Source organism: Herpailurus yagouaroundi, unplaced genomic scaffold (assembly GCF_014898765.1).
Source record: "Herpailurus yagouaroundi ecotype Mexico unplaced genomic scaffold, PumYag 192, whole genome shotgun sequence".
Classification (NCBI taxonomy): domain Eukaryota; kingdom Metazoa; phylum Chordata; class Mammalia; order Carnivora; family Felidae; genus Herpailurus; species Herpailurus yagouaroundi.
In genome coordinates this window covers 25,056,845-25,071,844 of record NW_024412423.1, presented here as the reverse complement: position 1 = coordinate 25,071,844, position 15,000 = coordinate 25,056,845, and the positions used below count along the sequence as shown (strand labels likewise).

At 40.1% G+C, this 15,000-nt stretch overlaps 1 protein-coding gene across 2 annotated transcripts in view; it reads right to left on the bottom strand.

Moving 5' to 3' along the window:
• KDM3B (lysine demethylase 3B) overlaps positions 1 to 15,000 on the bottom strand; it is a 73,169-nt gene that overhangs the window by 21,027 nt on the left and 37,142 nt on the right. For both annotated transcript variants that reach the window (XM_040444598.1, XM_040444600.1), the window contains 3 exons: positions 12,027 to 12,241; positions 11,177 to 11,329; positions 1,254 to 1,361 (listed from right to left, as the gene is read on the bottom strand). In XM_040444598.1, coding sequence (XP_040300532.1) covers positions 1,254 to 1,361; positions 11,177 to 11,329; positions 12,027 to 12,241 — 476 coding nt within the window. The remainder of the gene's footprint in view (positions 1 to 1,253; positions 1,362 to 11,176; positions 11,330 to 12,026; positions 12,242 to 15,000) is intronic.

The following is a 15,000-nucleotide window of genomic DNA, read 5'->3' as shown; positions in this document are numbered from 1 at the left end:
AAAAAAAAAAAAAAAAAAAAAAAAAAGGAAAAGTGGGGAAAAAGCAGACCAATGTAAACTTAAAGTGAACATTTAACCAATGCTTAGATCAGTAGGGAGCAAGCATCCTACCAGTGCCCTGAGGGAGCCCCTCTGCTTGGAAGCGCTGGGGTATAAAGGATTCAACGAGTGCCCTCTGTCACACTGGAGGAGAATATAGGCAGTAGATTGATCATCTTCAATGTGTGTTATTGTAAGTATGGAAGGTGAAAACACACTTTTTGGAGGAATCATTGAAATAATGATTTCAATAGTGACATAAACATGACCATTCATAGGCTGCCTTCATGGATTCAAAAGGTTTGCTTACCTTCAGCTGGATTTTTACAAGCCTAAAAGCAAAGGTCTTTCTGGAAGCATGTGGGACTTTTTTCTATTCTGGTCCTGCCAACCACAGGAATGTAAAATGTTATGTAGAAAAGTAACCAACTTCTCTAACCTGAAAGGTGAGGCATAGTGTGTGCAATGGCTGCATAGAATCTAACACATATCTGAAGATTCAAATACTCAGAAAAATCTGGGGAAGCTTAACAAAAATCAGGCTGAGATAAAACCGTTTTACCAGATCTTATGATATATGAATTAAACCTCAATTAAATAAAAAACTTTTTTTCCACCAAATTTATGTATTTTTATTTTTTCTTTGCTTAAAAATATTTTTTAAGGTTTATTTATTCTGAGATAGAGTGTGCAAGTGGGAGAGGAACAGAGAGAGAAGGAGAGAGAAAATCTCAAGCAAGCTTCCTGCTGTCAGAGCAAAGCCGGATGCGCAGCTTGATCCCACGAACCCCAGCAATCAGGACCTGAGCTTAAACCAAGAGTGAGACACTTAACTGAGTGAGCCAACCAGGTGCCCCTATTTATTTACTTATTTATTTTTTAAGTTTTTTTATTCAAGTAATCTCAATACCCAATGTGAGGCTCGAACTCATGACCCCAAGATCGACAGCCACATGCTCCTCTGACTGAGTCAGCCAGGAGCCACTCTTTGATCAAATTTAAAAAAGAACTCCTTTGGGTGCCTGGGCAGCTCAGTCATTTAAGCATCTAACTCTTGATTTCCACTCAGGTCAGGATCTCACAGTTCATAGGATCAAGCCCCAAGTTGGGCTCTGCACTGGCAGTGCAGAGCCTGCTTGGGATTCTCTCTCTCTCTCTGCCCCTCTCCTGCTTGCATATAAACTTAAAAAAAAAAAAAAAAAGAACTCCCTTACCTGTGCCAGGGATAATCTGTGTAGGCATGAGATTCTCTGGTTCATGGGACTGCCCCTTTGCACACTTCAACCAGGAGAAAACTTCTTCATCACCCATCTCCTCTGTCTCTGAAACAGAAATGAAACGACTTTATTTATATTACTAGGGTCATAAGATGTATCCCTCTTAGTGAGTCAGAGTTTCAGATCCTAAAGGCCAATTTTCTCTTCAGCCAAAGAAGATAGTATCTAACTCAAAAAAATCTACTTCAATGATTTACTGTTATTTATTGTATCTACATACAAAAAATCCAACAATTTAGTGTGCACTCCCATGAATTTTCATGAATGTATACAGCTGCATAAGCACTACCACAATCATAATATAGAACATTTCCATCTTCCTTCCTAAAGTTCCTTCGAGCCCTTTGCTTAAAGTCAATAGCCTTTTCTTAACCCCTGGTCACCAGTGGTCAACTTCCTAACACTAACATTTTTGCTTTTTCTAGAATTTCATATAACTGGAAGCATACAGTATATAGTCATTTGTGTTGGATTTATTTCATTTAGCATGATTGGAGATTCATCCATATTGTTCATGTATTGGCAATTCATTTCCTTTCATGGCTGAATACTATACTGTGGTATGGATATACATTTTTATTACCCATTTACCAGCTGGTGAACAGTTGGATTATTTCCAATTTGGGGCTATTATGAATAAAACTACTATTAACATCCAAGTACAATCTTTTGTGTGGACATATTTTCTTTTCTCATTTTTTAAAATGTTTATTTATTTTATGTGTTTATTTATTTTTGAGAGAGACACAGAGCACAAGTGGGGAGGGGCAGAGAGAGATCGGGACACAGAATCCAAAGAAGGCTCCAGGCTCAGAGCCGTCAGCAAAGAGCCTGACGCAGGGCTCAAACCCACGAACCGTGAGACCGTGACCTGAGCCGAAGTCAGACGCCTAACCAAGAGAGCCACCCAGGTGCCCCTGATGTTTACTTATGAGATGGATACACAGAGAGAAAGAGAGAGAGAAAGCACGAGCGTGGGGGAGGGAGGGAGGGAGAGAGAGAGAGAGAGAGAGAGAGAGAGAGACGGAGGGAAGGAGGGAGGGAGACACAGAATCCGAAGCAGGTTCCAGGCTCTGGGCTGTCAGCAACAGAGCCCAACTCTGGGCTCAAACTCACAAGCTGTGAGATCATGACCTGAGCTGCAGTCGGACGCTCAACTAACTGAGCCACCCAGGTGCCCCATGTGTGGACACATTTTCATTTCTCTCATAAACATGTAGAAGTGGGATGCTGGGTCATATGGAAAATTTATGTTTAAACTTATAATACATGGTCATACCGTTTTCCAAAAGGATGGTACCAATTTCCATTCCTACCAGCAACTGTTAAGAGTTCTAGTTCCTCCACATTCTTGGAAACACCAGGTACTGTCAGTTTCTAAAATTCTAGCCTTCTAAGTGGGTAGAGGGGGTTCTCGTTACGGTTTTATTTTTTCCTTTTCCAAATGAGTAGTGGTAATTTTTTTTAATGCATTTTCCATTGATCTATCTTCTGTGATAAAGTATCTGTTCAAATCTTTTGCTCACTTAAAAATCAGGTTGTTGTCTTCTTATTGAGTTGTGAGAGCTCTTTATGGTGGATTCAAGTCCTTTAACAAATAGGCAATCAGCAAATCTTTTCTCCCAATCTGTGGCTTGTCTTTTCATTTACTCAAAGTGTTGTTTGAGGAGCAAAATATTTCAAATTTGGTAACAATTTTTCTTTCGCTTTTTGTGTCCATATAAGTAGTTATCCAACCCAAGGACACAAAGATTTTCTCCTATTTTTTTTTTCTAGAAATTTTGTAGTTTTAGCTTTTTATGGTTAGGCCTACAATTTACTTTTGATATATCGTGTGGGTAAAAATAAAGCTCATTTGGGGCGCCTGAGTGGCTCAGTCAGTTATGTGTCCATCCGACTTCGGCTCAGGTCATGATCTCATGGTTCATGAGTTTGAGCCCCACATCAGGCTCTGTGCTGACAGCTCAGAGTCTAGAGCCTGCTTCAGATTCTGTGTCTCCCTCTCTCTGTGCCCCTCCGCCATTCTATCTGTCTCAAAAATAAACACTAAAAAATAAACAAATAAAGCTCACTTTATTTAGTACAGATACACAATTATCCCAGTACCAGTTGTTGAACTATCTCTTCCCAACTGAATTATCTTGGCACCTTCATTACCTAATCAGCTGACTATATATGTGTGTACATCTCTGCTGTTATATTAACACAGTGCCTTAAATTCCTGTAGCTGTAGAGTCTTAAAATGAAATAGTATAAATCCTCTAAATGCCTTCTTTCTCAAAACTGTTTTTGTTATTCTAGTTTTTTTTTTTTTAAGTTTATTTTTGAGAGAGAACATGCAAGCAGAGGAGGGGCAGAGAGAGAGAGAGAGAGAGAGAGAGAGAGAGAGAGAGAGGGACAGAAGATCCAAAACAGGTTCTGTGCTGACAGTAGAGAGCCCATCGTGGTGCTTGAACTCATGAACCATGAGATCATGACCCAAACTGAAGTCAGACCCTCAACCAACTGAGCCACCTAGGCACCCATAAATTTATTTTTTGAGAGAGACAGTGTGAGTGGGGGACAGAAAGAGAATTTTAGGCAGGCTCCACGCTGAACACGGAGCCTAACATTGGGCCCCATCCCACAACCCTGGGATCATGACCTGAGCCGAAATCAAGAGACGGATGCTCAATCAACTGAGCCACCAAGGCACCCCCATGTGTTTCTTACCTATTAATTGAATTTATCCTTAAGCACTTCATGGTTTTTTGATGTTACTATAAATGATATTAATTTAAAAATTCAATTTCTAGGGGCGCCTGGGTGGCGCAGTCGGTTAAGCGTCTGACTTCAGCCAGGTCACGATCTCGCGGTCTGTGAGTTCGAGCCCCGCGTCGGGCTCTGGGCTGATGGCTCAGAGCCTGGAGCCTGTTTCCGATTCTGTGTCTCCCTCTCTCTCTGCCCCTCCCCCGTTCATGCTCTGTCTCTCTCTGTCCCAAAAATAAATAAACGTTGAAAAAAAATTAAAAAAAAAAAGAAAATTCAATTTCTAGTTGCTCATTGACAGCATATAGAAATATAATTGATTTTTGTTCAGTTTGTCCAGTAATCTTGCTTAAACTCACTTATTAGTTCTTGTAGCTTTTTTTGTAGATTACTTGGGGTTTTCTTTATTAAGTTTTTTTTTTTTTTAAGTTTATTTGAGAGAGAGAGGGAGAGGGAGTGCAAGCAGGGGAGAGGCAGAGAGAATCCCAAGCAGGCTCCATGCTCTCAGCAAAGAACTCAGCGCAGCTCTTTGAGCTCAATTCCATGAACCGAGCTGAAACCAAGATTCAGAGAATTAACTGACTGAACCACCCAGGCGCCCCACCCAACGTGGGGCACAAACCCATGGCTCCAGATCAAGAGCCATATGCTCTTCCGACCAAGCCAGGCAGGAAGCCCTCCTTGGGGTTTTCTATATAGATGATCATGTCACCTGAGAATAAAACACATTTTACTTGGGGCACCTGGGTGACTCAGTTGGTTAAATGGCTGACTTTGGCTCAGGTCATGATCTCACGGCTCATGAGTTCGAGCCCTGCATCAGGCTTGCTCCTGTCAGTGTAGAGCCTGCTTCGAATCTTCTGTCCCGTCCTTCTCTCCCTCACTTGCTGTCTCTCTCTCAAAAATAAATAAATCTTAAAATTTTTTTTTTACTTCATTCCAGTATATGCTTTTTGCGGGAGGGATGGCATTATGCTTTTGTCTTTTATTTCTCATGCTGACTAGTAACTCCAGCTCAGTGCTGAATAGAAGCTGTGAAAACAGGTATTTTTGTTTGCTCCTGATCTTAAGGAGAAATATTCAGTCTTTTGCATTATGTAAGATGTTCCTATCTATACCTAGGTTCAGTGTTTTTCAACCCTTATTTCTTTATCATTTCCCTCCCAAGACCTTTATAGACATTTTTTTTTTTTTTTTGGTAATTATACTACCCACCCCAAGAAAACTGAATGCAAGATACACTACAGATCTGTATTGTATATACTGTTTCATTTTCCTTCTTCTTTTGAATTAACTGCTTTTGTATGATTTGCCTTTGTCTCCACTTTTGGCTGACTGGCTATATACACCTCTTTATTTGCTACTGTTTGTTCTTGGGTTTGTAATATCTCTAGCTTACCACAGTCTGTCTTCAAATAGTATACCATTCTTCACACACTGTGTAAGATTCTTATATTCTTCCATTTCCCCTTCCTTTCCTTTGTGCTATTACATATTTTAATTTTACACATTTTTAAAAATTTTTTAATGTTTATTTTTGAGGGAGACAGAGTGCAAGCAGGGCAGGGGCAGAGAGAGAGAGAGAGAGAGACAGACAGACAGAAAGACAGACAGACAGACAGAATCCAAAGCAGGCTCCAGGCTCTGAGCTATCAGCAAAGAGCCCAATGTGGGGCTTGAACCCACAAATCATGAGATCATGACCTGAGCCGAAGTTGGACGTTTAACCAACTGAGCCACCCAGGCACCCCTAATTTTACACATTATAAGTCCCAAATTACTTTGTTACTTTTGCTTTAAACAATTATCTTTTAAAAAGTTTAAAAATAAGAAAAAGTCTTTTATATGTAGTCACATATTTACCCATAGATGTTCTTCATTCCTTTGTGTAAATCCAAATTCCCTTACTGTATCTTTTTTTCCCCTTGAATAACTACCTTTGTTTGCACTGTGAATCTGCTGGTGATGAATTCTACCAGCTTTTCTTTGTCTGAAAGACTATTTCACTCTCGTTTTTGAAGATATTCTCACTAGGTATGAATTTTAGGTTAATAATTGGTTTTCAGCACTTTAAGATGCTGTTCCGTTGTCTTCAGTGGAAGAGCGTTTCTGACAACTTGGCTGTCATCTTTGTTAGTTTGTTTATATAAAGTACTTTTTTTTCCCTCTTGTGATTTTCAGATTTTCTCCTTATTGCTTTTCAGTAAGGTGGGTAATGATGTGCTTTGGTGTGGTTTTCTTTTAATTTAAAAAATGTTTATTTTTGAGAAAGAGAGACAGAGTGCAAGCAGGGGAGGGACACAGAAAGAGGGAGACACCGAATTGGAAGCAGGCTCCAGGCTCTGAGCTGTCAGCAGAGCCCGACAAGAGGCTTAAACACACAAACTATGAGATCATGACCTGGGCCAAAGTTGGATGTTTAACCAACTGAGCCACCCATGTACCCATGCTTCTTCTATTTGAGATTTATTGTTGATTTGTGGTTTTATAGCTTTTTCATCAAATTTGGAAAATTTTTGGAATTTTTCAGGTATTTTTTGTATCTGCTCTCTGACCATTTCTCTTTCTGAAACTCTAGTTAAAGTTCTGGCCGGCTGCCTGATATTTCCTATACATAAACAAGGCACTCTTTAACTTATAAATTTAAGTCTTTCTTCTCTTTGTGCTTAGTTTTGGATAGTTTCTATTGTTACATCTTTATATTCAGCTTCTTGTGCAGTATCTAATTTGCCATTAATCCCACCTAGTATAATTTTTTGGGGATTTTTTATCTCTAGACCATTTATTTGGGTCTTTTATGTATTTTCTATTTCTCTCATATTTCCCTTTATGTATTTATTTTTATTTTTTGAGAGAGAGAGAGAGAGAGAGAGAGAGACGGAGGGAGAGGGAGAGCGAGTGAGCATGTGCTTGAGTGAGGAAGGGGCAGAGGGAGGGGGAAAATCCATGCCCAGTGTGGAGCCCAACATGGGGTTTGATCTCACTACCGTGAGATGATGAATTGAGCCGAAATCGAGTCGGATGTTCAACCAGCTGAAATCAAGAGTCGGATGCTCAATTGACTGAGCTACCCAGGCGCTCTTCCCTTTATGTCTTTAAATATATTCATATGATTTATAATTGCTGCTTTAAGGCCTTTTTACAGTAATTCTATCATCACTGTCATTTCTGGATGTGTTTCTATTGAATGTTTCTTTCCCCCAGATTATTGGTCACATTCTTTTTTGCATACTTGATTATTCTTTTATTTAACAAAACTTTATCACTAAAGAATAGTTGACATGTACAGTTAACATACTAAAGTAGTTCCGGTGTACAACACAGTGATTTGACAATTCTATACATTATGCAATGCTCACTATAATAAATGTAGTTGCCATATGTCACCATACAATGTCATTACAATATTATTGACTATATTCTCTGTGCCATACTTTCCATCCTTTTGACTTATTTATCATTGGAAGTTTGTACTGCTTAATCCCTGATACGTATTTCACTTACCCCACCCCCATTGCCTCCCTTCTGGCAATCACTAGTTTGTTTTCTGCATTTATGAGTTTGTCTTGTTTTTTTTAAATTAATTTTTATTTTTTTTAAAGTTTCATTTTTGAGAGAGAAAGCAAGAGTAGGGGAGGAGCAGAGAGAGAGGGAGACAGAGGAAGTGAAGCGGGCTCTGCACTGACAGCAGAGAGCCCAATGTGGGGCTTGAACTCACAAACCATGAGATCATGACCTGAGCAAAAGCTGGATGCTTAACCGACTGAGCCACCCAGGCACCCCTATTTTTTTAAAGTGGTTTCTATGCCCAACATGGAGCGTGAACTCATGTTCCCAGGATCAAGACATGCATGCTCTAGTGACTGAGCCAGAGAGGCACCCCCATTTTGTTTTTTAGATTCCACATGTAAGTGAAAAATATGGTATCTTTATTTCACTTAGTGTAATACCCTGTATGTCCATCTCTGTTGCTGCAAGTGGCAAGATGTCATAGTTTTTTATGGCCAAGTAATATTCCATAATGTATATGTAGGTGTATACATGTATATACACACTTAGGCTACTTCTGTATCTTGCCTGTTGTAAATAACAGTGCAGTAAACATAGGGGTGCATATATCTTTTTGAATTAGTGTTTCCATCTTCTTTGAGTAATTACCCAGTAGTGGAATTACTGGATTGCATTTCTGTATTTTATTTTTTGAGAGACTTCCACACTGTTTCCACAGTGGCTACACAGATTTACATTGCCACCAACAATGCACAACCGTTCCTTTTATTTCCACACCCTCCCCAACACTTGTCATTTCTTGTCTTTTTGATACTAGCCATTCTGACAGGTGTGAGGTGGTATCTCATTGTAGTTTTTATGTGCATTTACCTGATGAGAGTGATGTGCAGCGTGCCTTCATGTATCTTTTGGCCATCTGTAGGTCTTCTTTGAAAAAATGTCTATGCAGGTCCTCTGCCCACTTTTTAATCGGGCAGTTTTAGTTTTTTTTTTTTTTTTTTGGTGTTGAGTTGTGTAAGTATTCTAGTTTGGATATTAACTCTTTATTGGATATATCATTTGCAAATATCAAATATCTTTTCCCATTCAGAAGGTTGCCTTTTTGTTTTGTTGGTGGTTTCCTTCGCTGTGCAAAAGCTTTCATTTATTTTTCTTTTGTTTTCCTTGCCTGAGGAGACATATCCAGAAAAATGTTGCTATGGCCAGTGCCCAAGAGATTACTGCCTGTGTTTTCTTACAGGTGTTTTATGGTTTTGGGTCTCACATTTAATTCTTTAATCCATTTTGAGTTTATTTTTGTGTATGGGGTAAGAGGGTAGTCCAGTTTCATTCCTTTGCATGTAGCTGTCTAGTTTTCTCAGCACCATTTACTTAAGAGACTCACACCTGATTATGCTTTTTTTTTTTTTTTTTTTTTTTTTAAGTAAACTCTATCCTCATTGGGGGGCTCAAACTCAAGACCTTGGCTCTACCAAATGAGCCAGCCATTTAGCTGATTATTACTCATACCCTGATTTTTCCTGATTGAATGCAGAGCTTTGTGACTTTAATGTTTCAGAGTACTGGATTTTGTTGTAATCCTTTAAAGAATGTTTGATTTTAGTCTGGTGCATAGTTAAGTAAGCTGCAGATCAGTTTGATCCCTCCAAGGCTTGCTTTACACTTTGTTATGGCATCTGCACAGCAGCCATTATTCTGGGACTACATTAGTCCCACTGCTAAAACGTGACCCTTGTGCACTCTTATCCAGAGTCTTTCCAGTCTGGCTCGTGGCAATACAAATGGTAAGTTCTGGAAATTATTCAATCAATTGCTTTCTGAAAGTTCCCTTTTGGGCCTTAAGGAGTTTCACCTCATGTGTGTGCAGATCACTACAGAGCCAAAATCTGAGGTGATCTCTCTGCAGTTCTAACGTCTTCAGCACTCTGCCTCACTCTTCTCAGACTCTTATCTCTTTTTCAGTTCAGTGAGACTGTCAAACCGTTGTAGTTGCTTTTCCCTCTACTACAGCCTGGAAACTGCCTGCGGGCAGTAAACGGGAGCAATTGTAGGATGTGCCTTGTTTCTTCCCTTCTCTTAAGAGACAGACTCATGCTGCCTGCTGTCCAATGTTTAAATCCATGATTTCATATATTTAGCCTGGTTTTCTTATTGTTTATGGCAGGAGGGCAATTCCTGTAGAAGTTAATCTTTCGTGGGCAGAAGTGGAAGATCTAATAGCTACATAACACATAGTACCTAGTAGATGTCAGGCCCTGTGCTAACCATTTCAAGTACATGATCTCATTTAATCCTCACAACAATGCTGTGAGAGAAATACTCATATTATCTTTGTTTTATAGATAAGGAAACTGAAGCTCTGAGGGATTAAGAAAATAGCCTAAGATACCACAGGTGGTGTAAAAGATGTGGAAGTAGGATTCAAATCCCAGTTGCATACCTCTAAACCACCATGTTCCAATGGTTACACATTATCTCTGAAGAGGGAAGAATGAGGTTAAGGGCCAAGTAGTAAGATAAAGCAAGGAAAAAAGGAAGCACAAGATTTGAATAGCCTTTTTCCAAAGATGAATACAGCCAACAAGCACATGAAAAGATGGTCAACACCATTAGTCATCAGGGAAATGCAAATCAGAATCACACAATGAAACAGGGACTACTTCATAGCCACTGTGATGGCTATAACCTAAAAGGCAGACAATAATAAGCATTGGCAAAGACGTGGAAAAACTGGAAGCCTTGTGCATTGCTAGTGGGATTATAAAATGATGTAGCTACTATGGAATACAACTTGGCAGTTTCTGAAAGAATTAAAAACATAGGACTGCCATATAACACACAAAATCCATTAGGTATATACTCAAAAGAAATGAAAACCTATGTTCACACAAAAACCTGTACACAAATGTTCATAGTGGTACTTTTCATAATAGCTCAAAACAGACACAACCTACATGTCCACTGACTAATGAATGGATAGACAAAATATAATATACCCATACAATGGAATATTATTTGGCAACACAAAAGAATGAGTTAATGATACGTGCTATCACATGGATGAAGCTTTAAAACAGTATGCTAAAGTGAAAGAAGTCAAGTCCCAGGAGGCCAAATATCGTATGATTCCATTTATATGACATGTACAGAACAGGGAGAGATGAGACAGTAAGAAGATTAATGGTTACCAAGGGTTGAGGAGAGGGAGAAAAATAGGGAGTTAGTGCTACAGGTTACATTTTTTTTTGGAATGACAAAAGTGAAATTTGATAGTGGAAATGGTTGCACAACCTTGAGAATATACTAGAAACTTTTGAATTGTACACTTTAAAAGGGTGAATTTTATGGCATGTGAATTATATCTCAATAAAGATGCTGTTAAAAAAAAACACACACACAAGGGAAGATGAAGAATAACTCTCCTTGGATTGTTTTAGCCTTCCCAGTTAGGCTGGAATATTGGCAACCACAACGCCTCATAATGCAACAAAAATGAGTGAAGCTAAGCAGCTAAAATGGGGGCACAAACCCATTCTTGCTTCAAGTCCCATACCTCCAATGACAGGTTACCTTTAGAATTGAACAGGACAATATTTGCTCACCACTGCGCGGACGGCTTTTTCTGAGCCTGTAACAGTCAAGGCAGACCCCAAATCCACATTTGCGACAAACCCAGTGGATGTTGAAGAGAGTTGTTTCACATACATCACACATCTCCCGCACACCACGCACTGCTCGCTTCCATGCCACTTTCTCTGGTGGAAAGAGGAAGAGGGATATTGTTGGCATTGATCATCCTGAATAACAGTAAAAGACTACAGATCCACTGACTGCTCCTCAAACTGTTTTGTCCAGCAATCAAACTCAAAGATGCAAGAAGTTAGTGTCTCTATAAATGTAAGAGAAACAAAATAGATGGAATTGTTAATATTTCTAAACAAGTGTCAACAATATAAATGCCACGTGTTGTTACTTAAAGATACTGTAAAAATGTCAATGTGGGGGAGTCTGAAATAAGAGGATTCTTCACTTGAAATGTAGGTATAATGTCTTGGGAGAATTTTCCTTGGTGTAGAAATAGGGTACAGTATCTCACAGATATGGAAACATCATCAATGTCTGAATAACAGTGGGTTCTAGGTATGAAACATCGTACCCACTAGAACTTCATCTACTCACAAACCACATAATATCACTTACTAATACAAATAGGTTCAAAGCAAACTCAAAGTATTTAGAGTGACCCAAACCCAGACAGGGATCAAGGAAGGAATAATGTCTGCTGGATATAGTTAGAGCCTCAGCTCCTTAGTTTGCTACAAAGAGAAGTCTTATCAGTCTTAATTTGTCCACAGAGAATGCCATTTGTCACTCCTTCTACTCCTGTGACGTAACAGAAAATACAAGTTCCCAAATAGAAGTGCATGGAAGACAAGGAACTGGGTGTCTTACGATGTGGCTCCACCATCATCATGGCCTCTTTCTCTGACATCACGAGCTGGCAGAACTGGTCCCCAACGTTGGCCAGGATGTATTTTGAGGTTTCTAGGTCTATTCCTTCTGCAAGGGAGGAAGAGGGAATCCACAGGTTCATGGCATCAGGGTCACTTTGCTGGGGACTCAGAAACCCCTCCACACGGAGTACTCCCTTTCGAGTGAAGATCAACCTGAGATAGGAAGGCAGATAATCAAATACATGGTAAATAGCAGCCATGCAAACTAAAACACACCTAAAAGCCTAGGATCTACAAAAATTAAATGAGCCTTAAAAGGCATTAGGGTGCATTAAGAATTTTCACCCTAGTGGGGCACCTGGCTAGCTCAGTCAGAAAAGCATGTGACTCTTGATCTTGGGTTTATGAGTTCCATCCCCACATTGGGTGTAGACATATTTAAAAAGGAAAAAAAAAGGGGCACCTGGGTGGCTCAATTGGTTAAGCGTCCGACATAGGCTCAGGTCATGATCTTGCGGTTCATGAGTTCAAGCCCTCCGTCGGGCTCTGTGCTGACCGCTCAGAGCCTGGAGCCTGTTTCAGATTCTGTGTCTCCCTCTCTCTCTCTGACCCTCCCCTGTTCATGCCCTGTCTCTCTCTGTCTCAAAAATAAATAAACGTAAAAAAAAAAAAAAAAAAAAAATTTAAAAAAAAAAGGAAAAAAAAATTTTTTTAAGTTTATTCATTTATTCTGAGAAAGAAAGAATGTTAGAGGGATAGATACGGGCAGAGATAGGGAGAAAAAAGAATCCCAAGGAGGCTCCACGCCATGAGCACAGAGCCTGATGTGAGGCTTGATCTCATGAGCTGTGAGATCATGACCTGAGCCAACATCAAGAGTCAGATGCTTAACTGGCTGAGCCACACAGGCACCCCTCCAAATTTTATTTATCTATTTTTTTTTAATGTTTATTTATTTTTGAGACAGAGAGAGAGACAGAGTGTAGCGGGGGAGGAGCAGAGACGGAGGGAGATACAGAATCTGAAGCAGGTTCCAGGCTCCGAGCTGTCAGCACAGAGCCCGATGTGGCGCTTGAACTCACCAACCATGATATCATGACCTGAGCCAGAGTCAGACGCTTATCCAACTGAGCCAGCCAGGTGCCCCCAAATTTTGTTTAAAAACTAATTTTCAAAAAAAACAAACAAACAAACAAAAACAAAAAACAAAAAACAAAAAACAAAAAACAAAAAACGAATTTTCACCCTATTTGACCAACACAGTATACATTCTCTGCAATAGTAGAAAGGCTTATTATTAACACTTAATATGTCTGGGTTCTTTAAAAAGCTGTGTCAAGAAACATCTTTCAGTTTCTCTATCCACCAGAATGGTGTGCACCCACACCACTGAATGTGACCAGAGGAAAACAGCCATGCTCATTGTCTCATTTGAAATTCACGTCTAACTATGTCAGCTGAGCCTTCATGTTGCCTTCCAGTTACAACAGTTTCCTGGTGCACGCCCTCTCCTAGATGCCTGTTTCGTAGCTTCTCTTTTCTTTTCTAACCTCCAATATAATTCTCTCATGAGGACCTTGTTATGTATTCCATGGAGAAAATACAAGGAGTCAGAAGAGATGTCCCCCAAATTCCCAACACCATACTACCATGCCTTCCTGCAACTGGGCCCATGTTCCATCTGACGTGCTGCTGCTAGGAATGAACTAGGATCCCAGCGAAGACCAATCTCTCCACCTATGCTCTACATCCTCTACATCCTCTCACGTAGGCAGCCCTCCACCTATTGTTTCTTCTACATCATCTATCTTCCTCTCTACTGAAACATTCTTGTATTTGAACTATCTCAAAAATTCTCTAAGAATTTTCTATCTCAAAAATCCTCTCGATCCCACACCCCCCTCCATTTATCTGCTTGTAAGAGCAATGTTTCTTGACCGAGTTGTCTATACTGATTGTTACCAGCTCCTCTTCCCTTTCATTTTCTTACTCCACTCCAATCAGGCTTTCCCTCACTAACATACCAAAATCGTTTTTTGACAAGGTCATTACCCCTCATTAAATCCAACAGTCACGGGGCGCCTGGGTGGCGCAGTCGGTTAAGTGTCCGACTTCAGCCAGGTCACGATCTCGCGGTCCGTGAGTTCAAGCCCCGCGTCGGGCTCTGGGCTGATGGCTCAGAGCCTGGACCCTGTTTCCGATTCTGTGTCTCCCTCTCTCTCTGCCCCTCCCCCGTTCATGCTCTGTCTCTCTCTGTCCCAAAAAAATAAACGTTAAAAAAATTAAAAAAAAAAATAAATCCAACAGTCACTTTCCGTTCTCATCTGACTTGACCCAATCCCCAGTATTTGCCAGAGTTCATTATTCCTTCCTGGAAATACTTTCTTCACTTGCCTTCCAGGATACCTTACCGGCTGTTCTTTCTTAGCTGCCTTTACTAGCTCCTCCTCATCTTTCCCATCTGTCAATGTGGGAGAACTCCAGGACTCGGTCCTAGGAATGCTTTTCTTCTTTGTCTACATTTGGACTCCTTCAGTAATCTCAATTAGGCTTAAATACCTGATGACATCGAAATTTTTATCTGCCTGGACTTTTCCCCTCAACTCTAGAGTTGAGTTTCCAGCTGCCCTTTCAACATCTCCATCTAGAAATCTTTTTTTTTTTTAAGTTTATTCATTTATTTTTGAGAGAGAGAGAAAGAGAGAGTGTTAGTTAATTCAGAGGAGGGGCAGAAAGAGAGGGAAAGAGAGAGAATCCCAAGCAGGCTCTGCCCTGTCAGCATGGAGCCTGATGTGGGGCCCTAACCCACAAACCCTGATTTCATGACCTGAGCCAAAATCAAAAGTTGGACATTCAACCGAAAGAGCCACCCAGGTGCCCCTCAATCTAGAAATCTAATAGGCATCTCAAATTTTACATGCCCAAATTAAAAGTTCCCATTTTCTTCCCCAAACCCGCTTTTCCCTAAGGAA